General features: G+C 34.1%; 2 protein-coding genes and 1 pseudogene across 2 annotated transcripts in view; all 3 read right to left on the bottom strand.

The window, feature by feature from the left end:
- Positions 1 to 209: 209 nt before the first annotated feature.
- LOC103267475 lies at positions 210 to 5439 on the bottom strand (annotated as a pseudogene).
- A 4040-nt stretch (positions 5440 to 9479) lies between these two features.
- Positions 9480 to 10500, bottom strand: LOC103267474. Its single transcript, XM_008065068.1, has one exon. It carries the CDS (start codon positions 10413 to 10415, stop codon positions 9480 to 9482), a length of 936 nt encoding a protein of 311 aa, XP_008063259.1. The 5' UTR covers positions 10416 to 10500.
- An 8247-nt stretch (positions 10501 to 18747) lies between these two features.
- LOC103267473 (olfactory receptor 8G1-like) overlaps positions 18748 to 20638 on the bottom strand; it is a 10986-nt gene continuing 9095 nt past the window's right edge. Inside the window, exon 2 of the mRNA XM_021716063.1 lies at positions 18748 to 18782. Coding sequence (XP_021571738.1) covers positions 18748 to 18782 — 35 coding nt within the window. The remainder of the gene's footprint in view (positions 18783 to 20638) is intronic.

Below are 20638 nucleotides of genomic sequence, written 5' to 3'. Positions count from 1 at the left end.
ACATTAATTGGTCTTTGTTCCTATGTTACTCCAAATATTTTTTCTAATCTATGTCTCAATCATACATATAAAATATCAATCAAATGTAATGGGAAAAAGAAATATTGGCAACAGAATCTCACTAAATGAGGAAAAATATTGACAGATGCATTTATACAATGTATAGTCAATAAGTTAGGTTTAATAAATCATCCTTTTATTATTTCTGTTTAAGATAATGTTTTTCTCTGTAGCATTCTCTTAAGGACAACATTGATTCCTCAAACTGTAGATTAGGGTGTTCAGCATGGACACAAAAATAGTACAAAACATAGAGAAACTTTCCCTTGGTCCATGGAGCTGACAGAGTATACCTGCAGGTACATGAATGCTGGAGAGCCAAAAAGACCGCAACAGCCAACATCAGAAGCTACAAGGACTGAAGGCTTTGAATCTACCCTCAGTGAAGTGAATGTGAAAGATGCTGGCCACAGTAAAGATGTAAGAGCCAAGAATGGTCAGACTGGATACAAAGAAGTTAAATGCACCAAGACATAGAATTAGTAATTTGTTAATACAGGTAACTAGAACAGGAATGCTTTAGGAAAAATCAGAGAAATAACAGTTGATCACATCAAATTTACAGAATTGAACCATGAATCTGAAGCCTGTATGAGTTGATGCACAGACCAAGCCTATAATATACACCCTTTACATCATGGAAAAGCAGACCTGATAGGACATGATAACACTGTACAGCAAGGGGCTATAGATGGCAACATAGCAGTTATATGCTATTGCATACAGGATGGGGCATTCTGCAATAGTAAAAATGAGGTAAAGCTGAGTCAAACATTCAATTTAGAAGATGACGCCTTTCTCTGTCACAAAGTTCACCGGTATTTCTGGGGTAATGACAGCGGAATGGCAGAAATCAATGAGGGACTGCTGAGGAAATAGTACAAGGGGGTGTGCAGGTGAGAACTGAGCCCAATTATTGTGATCATGCCCAGGTTCTCCACCACCGTGAACACATGTACTCCTAGGAAAAGGAAGAGGGGTAGCTGGAGCTCTGGTTGTTCTGAGTCCAGTCAGATGGACTCAGTCCCTGAATAATAATTTACTGCTGCCATTTTTTAGGGTAGTATCTCAAGGGGAGAGAAAAAGACATGTAATTTGGAAACACTTCCTCGTTCTTCATTTTTTCAAGGTAACTCATATAGAAAATTCTTGATGTATCACCTTAGTTTCCATATAACAATTTTAATTCTGGATAAATTTAAGTAGAATTTGCATTATTTAAATATTTCCTACATATCAACCTAAAACATAACAAATTATCATATAAAAATATTTAATCATAATTATACTCATTAAAATAAGTTCAGTGTCTATTCTCTATTTCGATTATTTATAATTGGATAATCATCAGTTTTTCTAAGGTAATGCTTAAAGCAGTTTGTGTAGTGTTAATTGAAAAAGCTTTAATGTCAAAGTGACTGTGTTTGTATTCTGACCCTATCATTCACAAGCTGACTGTGATAAGTAAAACAGTGCTAACTTGCACATGTTTAGCACTCTGAAAATAATATTTGTTGATGTTATTTATAACATACATCAATTGGAAAATAAGGGATAATTATGTACTTCAAAATACAGAAACAATGTTTAAACATTTCCTTTCTTCTCTTTTTAATTTTGTTACCTAGGAGGATCTGATGGTAAAGTCATAGAATATGGGAATGTCGAATTATAAATGCAGTCTTCTATAATATTAAGTAACAAAATGATGATTTTTATTATCTTATACATTAAAGTGAAATTCTAAATGAATTACACCTGAATTAAAAAAGATAACCCCCAAATCTAAAATATTCTACTCATACCAAAAAATTTAGACTCTTAAACAAAAAACAAGCATAAACAATAAGCTTAAGCTTCTAAGAAAGAAACACTAAAGAAAATCCTCATTATTGGGCGATCTAAGAGTTCGAAGGATACACACATATTTTGTGCATACACACAAATTAACCACATAATATTGGTAAATTGCATTTTGTCCAAATTAAAAATTGCTCTTCAAAAAATGCCATTAAGAAAATTAAAAGCAAGCCATTGACAAAGCATATATACAATTGTGGACTTTCATACAAAATATATAAATAATATTGACCAGACAATAATATAAAAACAATCCCCCAAATTAAAATGTTAAAAGATTATTTGAACATACATGTCACAGGAGAAGATGTGCAGGAAGTCAATGAGCACATGAATAATTACTTATTAGGAAATTGAAACAAATACATAATGACTACCACTATACACACACCGAAGTGGTCAAAAACAAAAAGGAACACAAACAAACAAACAAAAAACACAGAATAAAAGAATGAAGAAAAAGAAACTAAACAGCAAACAAAAACTTATAATAGCAAAATTTGACGAGGGTATGGAGCAACTGATGAGAAGAGGTGTGACATCTATCATCTAACTGCATTGGAAAGCTGCTTGGCAGTGTCTGAGAAAAATCAGTCATATACTTAGAATATGACCTAACAATTCTGCTCTTCAGTGTTTACTCAAGAGCAATGTAAACATACATCTATACAATGAAATGTACAAACATGTACATGAAAACATTTTTACTAACAACCTCAAACTAGAAACAGCCCAATTATTAAACCAATGAACAGATAAATGAATTGTGGTATATGCATAGGATGGAATACTCTTCACCCTTTGGAACCTTTAAGATGATGAAATGGTTTTAATAATGAGATGCTGGTTTCATTGAAGTGCAGTGTATGAGTTTGTCAACACTCATTTAGTTTGACAAGTGAATTTTACACTTAAAATAGGTACTTCCATTCTTGATGCAAACTTGATAAAATTATACGTTCATAATCTTGATAAAATATGTCAATAAAAAATAAATTAATAATCTTTAATAAAAATTTTTTATAAACAATTAGCAAAAATAAACAAGACCTAGCCAGGTGTGGTGGCTCACACCTGTAATCCCAGCACTTTGAGAAACAGAGGAAAGAGGATTGCCTGGGTCCAAGGGTTCAAGACTAGCGTGGGCAACTTGGGGAGCCCTCGTCTCTACAATTCAAAATAAAATTAGCTGGTTGTGGTCACATGCACCTATAGTTCCAGCTACTTGGAAGGCCGAGGTAGAAGGGTTGCCTGAACACAGCATGTCGAGGCTGCCGTAGCAGTGAGCCTGTCACTGCACTACAACCTGGGTGATAGAGTAAGACTCTGAGTTAAACAAACAAACAAATAAGTAAATAAATAAAGACCTCAACAAGATTCATAAATTTTGGTATAATCTCTTTATGTGTCTGTCTATACATCCCTGTCATTCACAGCATTGAACACATATTCTTTTTAGGAGCTTATGAAAGCTTTACAAAATTATATGGTGATTATATTCTCTATAATCACAAAAGAGATGATTCCTAATTTTTCCTTCTTGCAATTTTTTTTTCAGAAATGAATTTGTAGAAGATTTAGAAAATTTTCCCTCTCTATTTCTGAAATAGTTTGCACAGAAGTTACCCTCAATATTTGGAAGTATTCACTAGTAAAGCAATGTGGATCTTTGACACTCTTTTTGTTCAGATTTAAGTAACAGACTAAATTTCTTAAATGGTTAACAATTATTGAGATTTTTTGTCTTTCTTTTCAACTCTCCTAAACTGATAATTCAAGATATTCACACATTTTGAAAATTATTAAATGGTTTTTATACTTTTTTTGTTAATGTTTGCAGTCTAGGCAATATTTTCTGCCTCTTTTTTCCTAAAGTCAGTATTTTATGTTTCTTCTTTTTTTATCTTGATTAGTTATGCTAGAAATTTCAGTTTTATTAATCAATCATAACAAACTTTATATTATGTTGATTTGCAAAATATTGTGTATATTTTTATTTAAACTATTATTAATGAGTTAAGTATTCCATTGTCTTTATACATTTTTGTGTATACTTTCCTGCTCTTTTCCTAAAGAGAAAATTCTTTAAATAAATCTTAAATGATTATCTTCCTCCTTTTTAGAACATCCACTTACAAGGTATAAATTTCCCTCAAGGCACCACTTTAGCTGCATTTCACTTATTTTAATGTTTTAAATTATTAATATAGTTCAGTGTAAATATTTTGAAATTAATTTTAAACTATTTTTGTACCATGGATTATTTAAAACATATCATTAATTTTTAGACAATTGGACTCAAGAAAATCTAATTTCATAGTGATCAATACACACTTTATTTCAATTTTTGAAATTTGTTGAAGTTTCTTTTAACTCTTGAAACACATGGTTAATTTTTGTAAATATTTCAAGTACACTTGAAAAAATATGTTTTGTGCCCTTTAGGAGTTGTATGGTCTATAATTCTTAAGTTACATGTAATTCATCATTGTGTTGTTTGTCTTTTATATCCATAGTGATTATATCTTTGGTTTTCTGTTTAAATTTAGTGTATATTCCACTGACAGAGGACTATACACTAAGTCTCCCACAAATTTTGATTTATCACTGAATTTTATTAACATTTTTGCTTTAAAATTTGGTGTTTATGCTTTTGGTTATATACAAATTTAAGATCCCAAGGACTCCTGTTTTAGGTAACTTACTTAACCAGTTATCATTATGGAATGTTTTTCTAATATCTAGTAAAGCATCATGCTTAAAGTTTCTGTGCGGATACTAGAATACTAAAACTATTTTTACTGGTTAGAGTTTGCGTGGCATATGACTTTTAATTCTTTCTTTTTGAAACTTTCTATGTTCTTATATTAAAATGTGTTTTTAAAAGATGAAACAAATACAAATAAAAGATTTTCTTAAATCATGTCACATAAAGAAGGACAAAATTATGAACTTCAGAGCACCTTGGATGGATTGAGAGTCTACAATACTAGGAACTATCACAGGAACAAAGAACTGAGTATCCCATGTTCTTACTCATAAATGGACTTTGAACAATTATCATAATACTATAACAAAAAGATTGTCAGTAGTGGGAAATTGCTGGGGGCGAGGGGACAGGATTGGCAGTAGTAGAATTCTGCCAGGAAAGATGGGTACACCTCATCAACGAGGATACTTGCATAATGAATGTTTGTATACTTAACCCTAAATTGTACCCCACATCTTTAAAATTAAAAAATAATAATAATGTCACATAAAATAGCAGCAATTTGGAATCAAATACCTAGAAATAAATATACAAAAATGTATATGTATAGCCTAAAAATTATAAATTATTATTATAAACATTACTATATTATATTTTATATTTATTATTATTATAAATTATAATTATTGATAAATATTCAAGATAATCTTAATTAAAGGAGATATTTACCATTTTCATGAATTAGAATATGCAGTATTATGAAGATATAAAGCTTCTCCATATTCACCTTTAAATTCAATATAGTCCATTTTTTGTTTGTTTTTTGAATTGGATTCTTACTTTGTCGCCACAGGTTGGAGTGCAGTGGCACGTTCACGGCCACCACAGTCTCAACCTGTGATCCTTCCATCTCAGCCTTCCAAGTAGCTGGAACTGTAGACATGCTCCACCATGCCTGGCTAATTTTTTTTTTTTTTGATTGATTGTAGAGAAGAGATCTCAAGTTGCCCAGTTGAACTTGTGAGCTCAGTCAATCCTCTTACCTTGGCCTCCCAAAGTGCTGGAATTATAGGCATGAGCCACTACTCCCACTACTCCCTAAATTAAAATTTCAATAGTATTTTTGGTAGATTGCCATAAACTTCACATGGAAATGCATATAGGCAAAATAGCCATAACAACCTTATATAACATAATTCTATGGATTATACTATCGTATGGTGCTGGCACATTATAAGACATGATATATATCATATTGGTTTAAGTTCAGTCTAGTAGATAAAGTGCAGATTTCAAAATCAGATTTATACCCATATCCAGATACCTGATTTATACAAAGCTTTATAGTGAGGAGAACAATGCTTCAACTGAAACCCCTAATAGAATATCCATATAAATAACATGTGAAGGATATGCTATCCTTTATGCTATTATACTCCTTTCTCCTCATATGTGAATCCACTTAACATTCACATATGGCATCAGTAAATGCCTTCCTTTCTAGAATCTAACTTGTCTCATGTCAAAAAAAATGACGTCAAAGCCTTATTTTAGTTACTCAAGATGAGTATGATATTGCAAATTATACAGGCAGGTGGCACAGGCTCACATAATATGCTGTAGATAAGACAAAGTTATGTGGGCTGGTTGATTTATAGGCTGATATAGATGAATGTATTTGAACACAAACAGTGGTGATGAACTCAAGGATTTTCTGACTTGGCCGATAATCAGAATCATCTAGAGAGATGGTAGTATTTACAAAAATGATGAATATAAAGCTCTAAACACAATTATAATAAAAAGCAAAAATTCCTGTTACCTTCTTTATACTCTTAGTCCTATTTCTCAGAGACAAGATCTCTGTAGATCAGCTCCAATGAACAGTTTCTGTTTTTATTCTTCTGAAGGTTACTTTTATAACTCTAAATAATTTCTTCCCGTTGCCTTTCTCAGAATTAGCAACTTTGAACATTACCTCAACTTTCTGTTATATGTGGAGTTACTCTAGTTAAAGCATTACCATCATGTCACCTCTCTTCTATTATTTGATACTTGTATTTTATTTTAATTCATTTCATAGACTGGAAATGTAAAAATATTTCAGAACATTTTGTTCATCAACTTTGAAGTTTTTCTCAACTACCAGGAAAAATTGCTAATACAGATTTTTCCTACTCCAAGAACAGAATTAGTGAATCAGAACCTTCAAGTGATAGTTTTACAGATCTAGACTTTCCAAATCAAAATAATTTAAAGCAAACAAGCAAACAAAACTATTAAATGATTCTGATAAACAGCCCAGTTTTTTAATTACTAGATTCAGAAACCAAAGCCAGTGTAGTGTCGTGCTTCAAGTGAAGAGCTTGAAACCTCAATCTTTTTGTTTTCCTTCTCTCATCCTTTTTACTTTCCCTAATTCCTTTCCTTTCATTGTCCTTCCCTTTTTTCCCTCTTCTGCCCTTTTACTTATCTGAATCCTAAAGAGAATGGTTGAGCATACAGTTTTTAAAAAGCAGTTGAAACTTCAACTCTCTCTGTGAAATTTTCCCTTTCTCAGTTAAACTTGGCCTTGGAGATCGCTAACTCCCTGGTAGGTATGATGCATACCATGTGGTCAACAAAACCCTTTATGTTATTATTATGATCTTGGCCAAAAGGGACTACATCTATTGGGAAAATGGGTCTAGGATGAGAAAATAGTTAAGTAAGTTGAAATTAAGCAGTGCAAATATTTAAATTCTTAATTTATTTTTTTTGCATACTGTACATGTTTTGTTTGTAATCTACATCAAAAAAGAGACTAAGTTCTTTACTAACTCATTAGACCAATAAAGTAAATGTCTGATTAATAAATTGATTTTTTTTTAGATTACAATTATGAGAATACAGTGTCTGGAATAGAATGGGCTCAGTGGCTCAGCCTGTAATCCTGCGCTTTGGGAGGCTGAGGTTAGTGGATTGCCTGAGCCCCTGAGTTCGAGATCCGCCCAGGGCAACTTGGAGAGACCTCATCTCTACAATAAATCAAAAATCAGCCGGGTATGGTAGCACGTGCCTGTAATTCCAGTTACTCAGAAGGCTGAAGCGGAAGAATCGCCGGTGCCCAGCAGGTTGAGTCTGCAGAGCGGCCACTGCAGTCCAGTCTGGGCAACAGAGTGAGACTCCAACTCAAAAAAAAAAAAAAAAAAAGAACAGGCAATAATCTTCTTAAGAGCTTCTCAAGTTGAGTTCCACAGAATTGGAATGTTATGAATGGACATAACTATTCTAAGGTCTCGTGTTAAACAAATATTACCATTTTCTATGTGGGCAATGAGTCTAGGAAGGACTGTGCTACACTTACATTATAGTCAGAATTTTGTTTTTTGTTATGAATGTCCCTTGTAAGGAGGGACATCAACAAGACAAAAAACACACAGAAGCTATGAAAAACATGAAAATATTTTAAGGTAAGAGGACAATTAGCAGGCATCATCATACATCTGAAAGGATCCAAAAAGGAAGAAAGACATACTTTGTGTGTGGTGTTTGGAAGACTTAAGGTTACACCCATTACTGGATATGAAACATTTTTTTTTAACAATTTGAGTTCTTAGAAATGAAATGACATACTTAATCTAAAACATCGAATACACTGAACTGTAAAACAGAGGAAGTCCACTTTCCAGGACTCTGGAAAAAGCATCTTCTTTATAGCTTTTACGTTAAAGTATGAATATCCACACTGCCTCTTGCCATTCTCCAGACCTATTTGACATTTGGTTCCTTTCAGTTTCTAGAATACATCACATTCTCTCAGCTAGCTGAATTTTCGTTTGTGCTTCCTTTCAGATGAAATAGGCTTGCTAAATCCTATCCCCCAATTTCCCACTAAAATTATATTTCTACCAAGTCTCATTTAAAAATTACATCATTAGGAATACATGCATCTTCAACTTGTTGTACTAGATTGTATCTTCTGAATACAAGCTCAAAAAGGTACCTGCAATTCTTAATAAAATATAACTATAGGCTGTGAGCTGGACTATAAGCCAGATGATGGACCAACTCAGACTTGATCTCTTCTTTATCTCAAGTCATTGATACAGTGTTTGGCACATCACAGGTGCTTTAAACGTTTTATTCGTAAATGAATTTATGATTAAATGTATTAAGTGGAATATTTAACTGAATTCATACAGCAATTACTTTCACATTAAATAAAAGCAAATCTTTATGAAGCCATATAGAGTACAGCAACACAGTCATGTAAGGAATTGGGAGTGCTTGATGTGTAAAAGAGAATTCTCAGGAATACTTAGACCTAGCCATAATTATCCAGACAAAATATCACTTGGAGTAACATCACAGATACTAGAACCAAACTTTCTAGACTCAACAGTTTTCGATGTTTAAGATCGTGAGCATTGACTGACTAAATAAGCTTCATTTTTTAAAAAGAAAAATAATTCTAAGACTTTTCCTGAGGGAATGCTGAAAATATTAAAGTTATCCAATTAAAATGCTGCGTATAGTGCTTGATATTTCATAAAATCTAAATCATGCATGTTACCACTACCATTTTCATCATTATCACCACTGTTCAAGTTGTTGATTGTGTTTTTTCTAAAATAAAACCAGGGGTGCTTTAATCCTCAAGAATCTTTTGATTTTCTTCTTAGTGTTTCTCCACACATAGACATTGCAACATAGTTTCAAAGGAATTAGACTGAAGAGTAATTTTGGAGATATATTACCTAGGGAAACATTGCTAAAATTCCACAAATTTGAACAACAGTCCTAACAAATTGCATATTTAGGAAAACCAAAAGCCTGTTTTTATATAACAACATAACATTGATTCTATTCACAAACATGCTGCCCTACTGAGAATTTTCTTCAGGGCAAATTTGACATCCTTGTTTCTCAAGCTATAAATCAGGGGATTCAACATGGGCACGATGGTAGTATAAAACACAGAGGACACTTTCCCTTGGTCCATGGAGCTGACAGATGATGGCTGCAGGTACATGAATGCTGCAGATCCAAAGAAGAAAGCAACAGCCAAGACGTGTGAACTACAGGTACTGAAGGCTTTGGACCTACCCTCAGTGGAACGAATGCGGAGGATGCTGGCAATGATGAAGATGTAGGAGGCAAGGATCGTTAAGGCTGGAGTCAGGATGTTAAATGCACTCAAGACCAGAATCAGTAACTCATTGATGTGGGTGCTAGAGCAGGAGAGTTCAAGGAGTGGAAAGAGATCACAGAAATAATGGTTAATGACATTGGTCTTGCACAGAAAGAGTCTCAACATAAAGCTTGTATGAACTGTAGATCCAATGATGCCCAAAAAGTAAACTCCCACTGTGAGCCAGAAGCAGAGGTGATAAGACATGATGACATTGTAAAGCAAGGGGCTACAGATGGCAACATAGCGGTCATAGGCCATTGCAGCCAACATGTGACACTCTGCAATAGCAAAAACAAGGAAGAAATAGAGCTGAGTCATACATTCAGGGTAGGAGATGATGTCCTTCTCTGTCACAAAGTTTGCCAGCATTTTGGGGGTAATGACAGTGGAATGGCAGAGATCAATGAAGGACAGACTGCTGAGGAAATAGTACATGGGGGTGTGAAGGTGAGAACTGAGTATTATCAGTGTGATCATGCTGAGATTCCCCAGCACTGTGACTGCATAGATTCCTAGGAAGAGGAGGAAGAGGGGCAGCTGGAGCTCTGGCTGTTCTGAGAGTCCAGCCAGGATGAACTCAGTCACCAAGGAATGATTTCCTGCTGCCATCACTTCTGGTCAATATCCTAAGGGAATAGAAAAAAACATGGTTGTTGGAGGGGCTTCATTATACTTCTTTATTTAAAAGTGGGTTCCCCATATATATGACATGCTTTAGATAGCCCCTGGATCTCTATATGATTATACAACCTGGATCATTTTGAATAAGTACAGTTTGTCTTAATTAATATTTATTAAGGCATTTTAAAATATAACAAATGTGTTTCATATAAATATTTAGCCAATGTTTTAGCCATTTTTATGATTATTGAATACTTTGAAAATATTCCTTTCTTATTTTGAACATTTTAATAATTTCAAGCCAAGTTTTCTAAGTGAGACTTGCTACCTTAAATATTTATAGAAAATAATGTAAATGAATACAACTGATGACAACTTGGAAAGAGCAAACCCTGCCTATGGACAGTCATATTTAATTACCTGCAGTTAATTTCTGGTAGGGTGAACAGAGATATTGTTGTCAGTTTTTCTAATGTTTTATGTAATTTCTAAGAAATCTGGATTTATACATAAAATCTTCATCTTTTCAAATTGTGTTACTATGAAACAATACCTATTAGCAATTGTATAAATTTACTAGCTGGGTTGGCCCACAGTTACCTAATCTGCAGCCTCTGGGCCAAGCACTTCTGGCATTATTTGAAGAAAGCAGTATGAGAAGTGGTTCAATGAATAGGCCTTAAAATCAAAGTGCTTGTGTTAATATTTTGACTCTATCATTTTCTAATGATATCCTTGGACAAGCTAAATAACCTCTTTTGTGTCTTGACCTCAAATTTTTACAAGAGAAATAAAATGTTACCTACCTAATAATAAAATTGGCAGAGACTTATCAATAAGAAAGTGAGCAAGATTATGATTGTTGTGTTATTATCAGTATTCTATCAACTGGAAAATAAGCTATATTTACTCATTCAAATCTTCATACCTTGATCTTGTCTTCCCCTCTTTCAACTCTTGTGAATTAGGGGGGAGTGCAAAGAATAGGCATACATTTTAATAATATAGAATTGTAAATATAGTCCTTTATTCTGGTAAATTGTGAACAATGTACTCGTTGTATGCACCAAAGCAAATACCTAAATGTCTTAGAGTTGAACTATAAATCACATTAAATATTAGAAAACCTAAAATTTTATATCTTATGTTTACAGTGAAAAAAACCTAAGATAAATCACAGATGTAGACAAAAAGCTTTTTTTTTCTTTTTTGAGTCGGAGTCTCACTCTGTTGCCCAGTCTGGAGTGTAGTGGCACGCTCACGGCCAGCACTGCCTCGACCTGCTGGGCTCAGGCAATCCTTCCGCCTCAGTCTTCCAAGCAGCTGGAACTACAGGTGCATGCTACCAACAAGGCTAATTTTTAAAAATTTATTGTAGAGACGAGGACTCACCAAGTTGCCCAGGCTGGCCTCGAAACCTTGACCTCAGGCAATCCTCTCTCCTCGGCCTCCCAAAAAGCTGGAGTTACAGGCTTGGGCTACAGCACCTGACCAGAAAGTTTAAACTATAAAATATATGGAGGAAATCACTGAAGCAAATCTTTGAGATCTTGGAGTAGTTTAAGCTTTATTAGAAAAGATATAGACATACACACACACACAAAGAAAAACAAAAGTAAATCAAGCATCAAAAAAAACCTCAGTATAAAAATAGTTAAATTTTACCTTATCAAAATTAAATACTTTTTTCAAAAGACACCATTTAAAAAATGAAAAGGCAGCTGGGCTCAGTGGCTCAGCCTGTAATCCCAGTGCTTTGGGAGGCCGAGGTGAGTGGATTGCCTGAGCCCGCAGGTTCGAGACACACTCGGACAACGTGGCCAAACCTCATCTCTACAATAAATCAAAAATTAGCCAGGCATGGTAGCACACGCCTGTAGTTCCAGCTACTTGGAAGGCTGAGGCGGAAGGATTGCCGGAACCCAGCCGATCGAGGCTGCGGTGGCAGGGAGCATGCTGCTGCACTCCAGTGTGGGTGACAAATGAGACTCGAACTCCAAAATAAATAAATAAATAATAAATAAATAATGAAAAGGCAAACCCAAGGCAACACATATATCTGACACAGGGCTTTCATCTAAAATATATAAATAATATTTGCAATTAATAACATGAGGACAAGCAAATTTTTAAAAATATTTGAACAGATGCCTTACAAAAAATATATTTGGATAGTCCATAAGTATATGAAAATATTCTCAATATCATTAGCCACCAAAAAAAATCCCCCAAATTAAAACTATAGTGACACATCTATATACCTACACTAAAATGAGTTAAAAGAAAAAAAATCTGGCAACACCAAATGTTGATGAGAAGTAACTGGATTTATTATACAAAATTTGTGAGAGGCATAAAACTGTTCAACAGCTCTGGAAAACAGCTTGTCAGCATATAAATTTAAAAAGACACTCACTATGAGTGTCAGAATTCAACAATTCTGCTGCTCAGTATTTACCCAACAAAAACATAAATATCTGTCTACACATAGACTTATACAAAAATATGCATGGCAACTGTAATCATAAAATCCCAAAACTTGCAACAACTGAAATATTCATAAATTGATGAATGATTTGTGATACATATATAAAATGGAATGCTACTCAATATTGTGAAAGAACACACCACAAATACATGAAACAACATGAACCTCAAAAATATATTTTTTGAAATAGATTGCTTCCAAATACCTTAAACATTTGGAAGTATTCACCAGTGTGACAATCTACACTTGTGGTTTTCTTTGTGTGGGATTTTTTAGTAATTAATTTAATTTAATAAATACCACTTCAGATTTAATCTTTCATTTCAGCTTTCCTAAACTGAAATTTGAACACATTTGCGCATTTTAAAAATCATCAAATGCTTTGAATTAGATTTTTTGGGGATGAATGAATGATTTATTTAACATTTAAATAAAATATTAGACTATGTAGTGATTTCTCTTTTTCATTCTGAAAGTCAGTAATTTATGGCTCTTTTTTGTCTTGAGCAATCATTCTATAAGTTTTAACTTAATAAATTAATATTTAACTATGTTGATTTTATGAATGATATATTTATTTGTTATTTAAGTTACTTCTAAAACCTTTATGATATTCTTTACATATTTCTTTGGTATGATTTCCTGTTTTATCCCTAACCACTTGAAGTGGAAACTTGAATTAATCATTCAACTTTCATTCTTTCCTGACATGTACATATAAGGTATACATTTTCCTCAAAACCCCACTCTAGCTACATTTCACAAGTTTTGATATATCATATTTACAATATTATTTAATTTAAAATATTTTATTATTTCTGCTTCTGTCCCATGGATTATATAGAATTAAATGGCAACTTCACATATGTTCGACTTTTTTTTACTTTTAACTATTTCTTCTTATAAACATGTGATAGTTTTATTGTAATCAATAGACATAATCTAAATTATTAGAAATTGCTGAGTTTTTCTTTATAATACAGCAGATGGTTATTTTCATAAATATTTCCAATGCATCTTAATGAATATGTTGTCTGTTTTTGCAGGGTCATGTGGTATACATATTTCAATTATGTATAAATCATTAATTATGTTGTTTAGATATTCTATACGCATAGTGTTTTTTTGTCTGCTGTTTTAATAACTATTTAGCAAAGTATGTCAATGTCTCACTAAACTTTCTGATTTTTTAATTTTTCATTTAGTCATTCCAACCTTGGATTAAGATCTTTATTATTATGGAATGACCTATTTTATACTTAGTAATATATCTTGCTTAAATTCTCCTTTCTCTAATATTTTCATATCATTACAGATTTATTTTTGGTTAGTGTTTGCATTCATATCATTCTTCATGTTATTCAATTTGTTCTTTTGGTATGCTTATATTAAAAACTACAAATAAAATAAAGATATAATAATAGAAACATGAAATAGCAACAACTTATCATCAAATATTTAGGAATAAATCTAAAAAAATATACACAATGCTTATTCACTGAAACTTTAAAACAATCAACATATATTAAATATATCCTTAAGAAAGAGATTTGCCATATTCATAATTTGGTGACTCAATATTGTAAAGATATTGTCTCTTAAACTTATGGATAGACTCAACATAATCCACATTCTGGATGTAATATTTAAAGGGATAGTCAACATTAATGACACCAACAAAGTAAGGAAGGAACTATTGGCTACTTCTGGCAATCTCTTAGGATTTATAAAAAATTTAGCTTAGTCTGATACTGGAATAGAGTCAGGATATTGGAGATCAAAAGGTTATTGTACTCTAGAACAATGGTCCCAACCTAACGTTTTTGGCATCAGGGACCAGTTTCGTGGAAGACAATTTTTCCATGGCCCGGTGGAGAGGGGATGGTTTGGGAATGATTCAAGCGTGTAACATTTATTGTGCACTTTATTTTTATTATTATTACATTGTAATATATAATGAAATAATTATACAACTCACCATTAAAGAAAAAAAGAGACAAAGAGGGAAGTGGTAAGTAAAATAGTGAGCAGGCCACGTGTGGACTAAAATAAGGCTCTTTGACTTAAAGCCTGCTACCAGATACAGCTGTGCAATTGAAGTACATCAACTCACTTTTGATATAAGTCTGCAAGCAATTGATTTATTATGGTCTCTGTGCAGTCAAACCTCACTGCTAATGTTGATTTCTATTTGCAGCTGCTCCCCAGCGCTAGCATCAAGGCCTCAGCTCCACCTCAGATCATCAAGCATCAGATTTTCCTAGGGAGCGTGCAATCCAGATCCCTCACATGTGCAGTTCACAGTAGAGTTCACGCTACAAAGAGAATCTAATGCTGCTGCTGATGAGACAAGAGGTGGCGCTCAGGCAGTAATGTGAATGATGGGGCGCGACTGTAAATACAGCTGAGGATTCTCTTGCTCTCCCGCTGCTTATCTCCTTCTGTGCAGTTCGGTTCCTAATAAGTCATTGGCCAGTACTGATCATGGCCAATGGGTTGGAGTACCCTGCTCTAGAAAGTCAAAGTGGCTATCATAATGTGCTAGGCTTCAAGCACTATATTGCTTTCCCCTTGAATCTGTCCTCACTTGCATTCTTATATAGAATCAGTAAATGCCTTTCTTTCTAGAATCTAGCTTTTCTCAAATCAGGGAATTTTATATCAAAGCCATTGCTTCCATTGCTAAGTGTGGATATGCCATAGACACAGTTCACCTTTGTTTCACACAAGCTGATAACATAGGCTTTCTAATATGCTTGTAAGATAGAGTAATGTGGCGGTTGCTTTACAGTAAATGTTGAACACATTTGAACACAAAGAATGCATATTAATCCAGGGATTTCCCGATACAGTTCATCATCAGAGTCATCTGGGAAATCATGGCATTTAAGAAACATGATAAATTGTAAAATACAAACATGATTATAAAGAAAAACAAAAGTTCCTGAATCACCTCCCTATGCTTTAAGTCCTGCTCCCTGGAGACAGGTTAGTCACTGTAGAATAGCTCTCATAAACATTTTCTTTCTAGTTCATCTGAAATTCTCCCTGTGCCCAGCTGCTTCCCTCCCTTTCTTTCTCCTTCTCTCTTTAGCTCTCTTGTTTTGTTTTGTTTTGTTTTCAACAAACATTACTGAGAGACAAGGAGCCAGACACTGGGCTGAGGCCAAAATGTATAAAAAGTGAAATGACACATTTCCTGTGCTAATGGAACTCATCATCTAATTCTATACTCTCTATTATTCATTTTTCAATAATTTAGTTAAAATTAAGATATAAATATATGATCACATAATTTACAGATGAAATTAAACTAGAAAAAATAGCCAATATAATCAATAGGTGAATAATTATTAATACATTCCAACAGGGCTGTGTTAAGAAGAAAAATATTGCTGTAGAGACTTGTTATTAAGCATAATATTCACTGTAATGAGGTATAATGTGGCAATAAAATTGAACTAAAGTTAGACAGGCATAAAACTTGATTGGTTTCCCTAATTAATTAGGAGCTCCAAAGCTAAATATATTTGATTTTTTATTTACTTTAAAGTGTCTTTTCTATTATTTACTTGTCCTACTCTAATCACTATAGAATCAATATGAGGCTCTGAAAAATACCTTGGCTTGTGAAACAAATGATGCTCCTTTACTAACATAAGGACAAATTTAAAAGATAGGGCTTCCTATCTATTGTAGTCAATCTTGCTTATTAAAAATTGGTTGTATATGACAGTAGCAATTAGAGATCTGGCCAAAGCCAGTTAAGTGAGCTTGTCAATTATGCAATTTCAAAAAACATAACATCATGAATATAAAATACTTTTTCTCAAGGGAACACTTCTACACTGTTGGTGGGAGTGCAAACTAGTGCAACCTCTGTGGAAAGCAGTGTGGCGCTTCCTAAAAGCTTTAAATATCAACCTCCCATACAACCCCGCAATCCCCCTACTGGGAATATATCTGGAAGAACACAAATCACTCTATAAAAAAGACACCTGCACACGTATGTTTATCGCAGCATTGTTCACAATAGCAAGAACCTGGAAGCAACCATGCTGCCCATCAAAAGAGGACTGGATTAAAAAAACGTGCAATGGAATACTATGCAGCCATAAAAAAGAACAAAATCGTGAATTTTGCAGCAACCTGGATGGAACTAGAGTCTATAATACTGAGTGACCTCTCACAAAAACAAAGGTCCGAGTATCACATGTTCTCACTCATATAATGTACCTTGAACATCCAATCTAATACTATAAGAAAATGACTGACAGTAGTGGGAAACTATGGGGGGGGAGATGGGATTAACAAGCAAATATCTGTCTGAGGATGGGGAAGCACCTCTTATCAATAGGGTGCCTGAATGAAACATATCTGTATACCTAACCCTTAACTGTACCCCATAGCATCATAATAAAAAATACTGATTATAAAAAAAAACTAAAATAAAATAAAATGATTTTTCTCTTACTCTTTCACTTATTTAGTTTTGATTACTTGAGTTGTAATTATGATAGTAGGGAGTACATTTGGAAAGAGTTCTGTGGAATTAAACTTGGTGAAATTTTCTTTCAGTGAGTTAAACTTGGACTTGGGAATTGGCAATCCCCCATGGTATGGTACAAGTACATCCTTTGGCAAACAATATTCCCAAATTACTATAACTTCAGCCATATATGACTATTAAAAAAACAGAAAAATATATCGAGATACTGAAAATAAATAAAACAAGCAAGGTGAAATTTAGAAAAGAAAATATCTGTTAACTTCTAGATACCATGAAGAAGTCATTTGTTATTAACTCACTGAAGTCTATAGAATAGTAGGTGATGGATAAAGCAATGGGAAATAGAGATTTCATTTACAAAAATACAATGGGTAGACTATGGTGACTAACAATTCACATAAGATCTATAACATAGCTTTCATAGCCATAGAACTAGAATGTCAGAAAACGTTCATAATGGTGCTGAAGTATTAAGCCTTAGCCTTTGGGGTATTGCATATAAACCTGTGGCATTGAGAGCCTCTAAACTTGTCACCATCAGCTTCAAGCTGACTCATCCACTAACCCCAGTATCCCATATTAATATTTTTATTTCTATGTGCTCATGAGATTAGGAAGCACTGTTCCACACTTATATTACATCTGGAGTGTTTCATTGTGGAATTTCATTTACAAAAAGAATATTGACAAGATGGAAGGCACACTGAAGCTGTCAAGAGCTTGAAAAGTATTTAAAGATAATGGGATAATTAGCAGGTATTTCATGTATCTTAAGAGAAGCAAAGAGATGTGGTTTTAACCTTGTGTGTCGTATTTGAAAGATTTAAGATACATTCTTTAACCAATATAAGAAAAAATTTTCTAATATTTGAGTTCTTAGATAGGAGGTGTGCTACTTATTCCTAGTCATTAAAATACAATGGACAGAACCTCATGATGTTTTACTTTCAGGAAAACTGATGAAAATATTTTCTTAATTACATTTAGGATAAAGTACACAAATTCACAATATCTTTTGTCCCTGTTTACCCTGTAATTTCCTTCCTTTGCTACAAAAACATTTGGCTTTTTTCCCCTCACATTCACTTTGTTGTCTGCCTTTTCATTAGCTGTTCTTCACATGACATAGTCTTACTAACACCTTTTCTTTGTTGTCTGGCAAATATTTGCTTCTTTTCGAATCTCACTTCAATTGAAGTCATCTTGGAAACATTTATCAGTTTATTGTACAAGTTGGACCTTTCCACAAGCTCAAAGAACTCATTTCTAAATAGCACATTTTAGACTGAGCTATACAATAAGCCAGGTGATGGACCACGCGTTTATCTTCTATCCATCCAGCAAGATGACTGGCATGCTGTAAGAAGTTTAAAACAGTTTTACGAATAACTTAATATATGAAGATATTAAGGAATATACACCTGAGTTTTCATGAATGTTACCTCCAGATCAAGTGGTCTTAAATCACAAGCAACTGATGAATACACTCACCTTTCCACTGTCTGAAACAATTCAATGCCCAATTGATTTGCATCTTGCTGTCTTTGACTTGGAGAACAATGACCCTAACGCAGGTGCTGAAAGTCAGGTACCCAGCATTTTGCAACCTTTAGTATTGAGAAGGTAGGGCCTAGCCCTCAGTCTCAGAGTCGCTTTGAAGCTGGTCTGCATCACAGGTTAGCATTTCTGATTATAACTTTTCAGTTTACGTTTCTGCAGCTTCAGGATAGCAAACATCCTTACCGTTCACAGTCACTGAACGGTTCTGATTGCTGTGCTGTAAAGATTTGCTCTGGGTTTAGATATACCAGGTAATATATAACATGGAAACAAAAACTCTCCAAGGATTTTCATTTCTCAGGGATCCACTATGGAGGGAAAAATGCACTTGACAGTTCCCCAGTTGTCTAATTTTCCTACAATAATTTTCCTACAAGTGAATTCCCTGCCAATTCTAACATTATCATTTATGGTAAATATTTATACATAGCAATAATCTGTATTAACATGCAGTCATAGGCCTTTGCAGCTACCATGGGACATTTTGCAATAGCAAACACGAGGTAGAGATAGAACTGAGTCTTTCGTTCAATTTAGCGACGATGTTTTTCTCTGTCACAAAGTTCACAAGTATTTCTAGGGTAAAGAGAATAGAATGGCAGAGATCAATGAAGAACAGATTGCTAAGGAAATAGTACATGGGGGTGTGCAGGTGTGAACTGAACCCAATCAGTGTGATCATACCCAGGTTCCCCACCACTGTGATCACATGGATCCCTAGGAGGAGGAGGAAGAGGGGCAGCTGGAGCTCTGGCTGTTCTGAGAGTCCAGACACATGAACTCAGTCACTGACAAATAAGTTACTGCTGCCATTTTTTAAAGGTAGTCTCTCAAGGGGAGAGAAAAAGCCCATAGTTTTTGTAGACCCTTCCTTGTTCTTCTTCATTTTTTTCAAATTACCTCATATAGAAAATTCTTAATGTATCCCCTTAGTTTTCATATAACAATTTTAACTCTGAATAAATGCTCCTAAATAAAATTTGCATTATTTATTTCCTACACTTTATCCTAAAATATAGCAGATTATTTCATATACAAATATTTTAATCATAATTTTAATTATTTAAAATAATTTAAGTGTCTATTCCTATTTGAACATTTCAGTAATCTTTAAAAACATCAATTTTTCTAAAGTAATACTTAAAGCAGTTTGTGTAGTGTTAACTGAACAGGGCTTAAAGTCTAAGTGCCATGTTTGTTCTTACCCCATTATTTACTAGCTAATAAACTTTGGCAAAGGCCGGGCATGGTGGCTCAAACCTGTAATCCCAGCACTTTGGGAGGCTGAGGTGAGTGGATTGCCTGAGCCCACAGGTTCGAGAACAGTCTGGACAACTTGGCAAGCCCTCATCTTTACAATAAATCAAAAAATTAGCCAGGCATGCTAGCATGCACCTGTAGTTCCCGCTACTTGAAAGGCTGAGGTGGAAGGATCGATGGAGCCCAGCAGGTCGACACTGGGGTGCCAACGAGTATGCCACGGCACTGTAGCCTGGGCCACAGAGTGAGACTTCAATTCAAAAAAAAGAAAAACTAAAAGATAAATAAGTTCCAATAAAAAAAAAAAAAAGTCAGCCGGGCTCGGTGGCTCAGCCTGTAATCCCGTGCCTTTGGGAGGCTGAGGTGAGTGAGTGGATTGCCTGAGCCCGCGGG

The sequence above is a fragment of the Carlito syrichta genome, unplaced genomic scaffold, assembly GCF_000164805.1.
Source record: "Carlito syrichta isolate Samal-C Ts95f unplaced genomic scaffold, Tarsius_syrichta-2.0.1 Scaffold308144, whole genome shotgun sequence".
Classification (NCBI taxonomy): Eukaryota; Metazoa; Chordata; class Mammalia; order Primates; family Tarsiidae; genus Carlito; species Carlito syrichta.
Note: the sequence above shows the minus strand (reverse complement) of the source record. Positions and strands in the feature narration are given on the sequence as shown.

Coding starts and splice junctions, on each gene's coding strand:
- LOC103267474 (XM_008065068.1), bottom strand. CDS start 10,415: ATGGCAGCAGGAAATCATTCCTTGGTGACTGAGTTCATCCTGGCTGGA.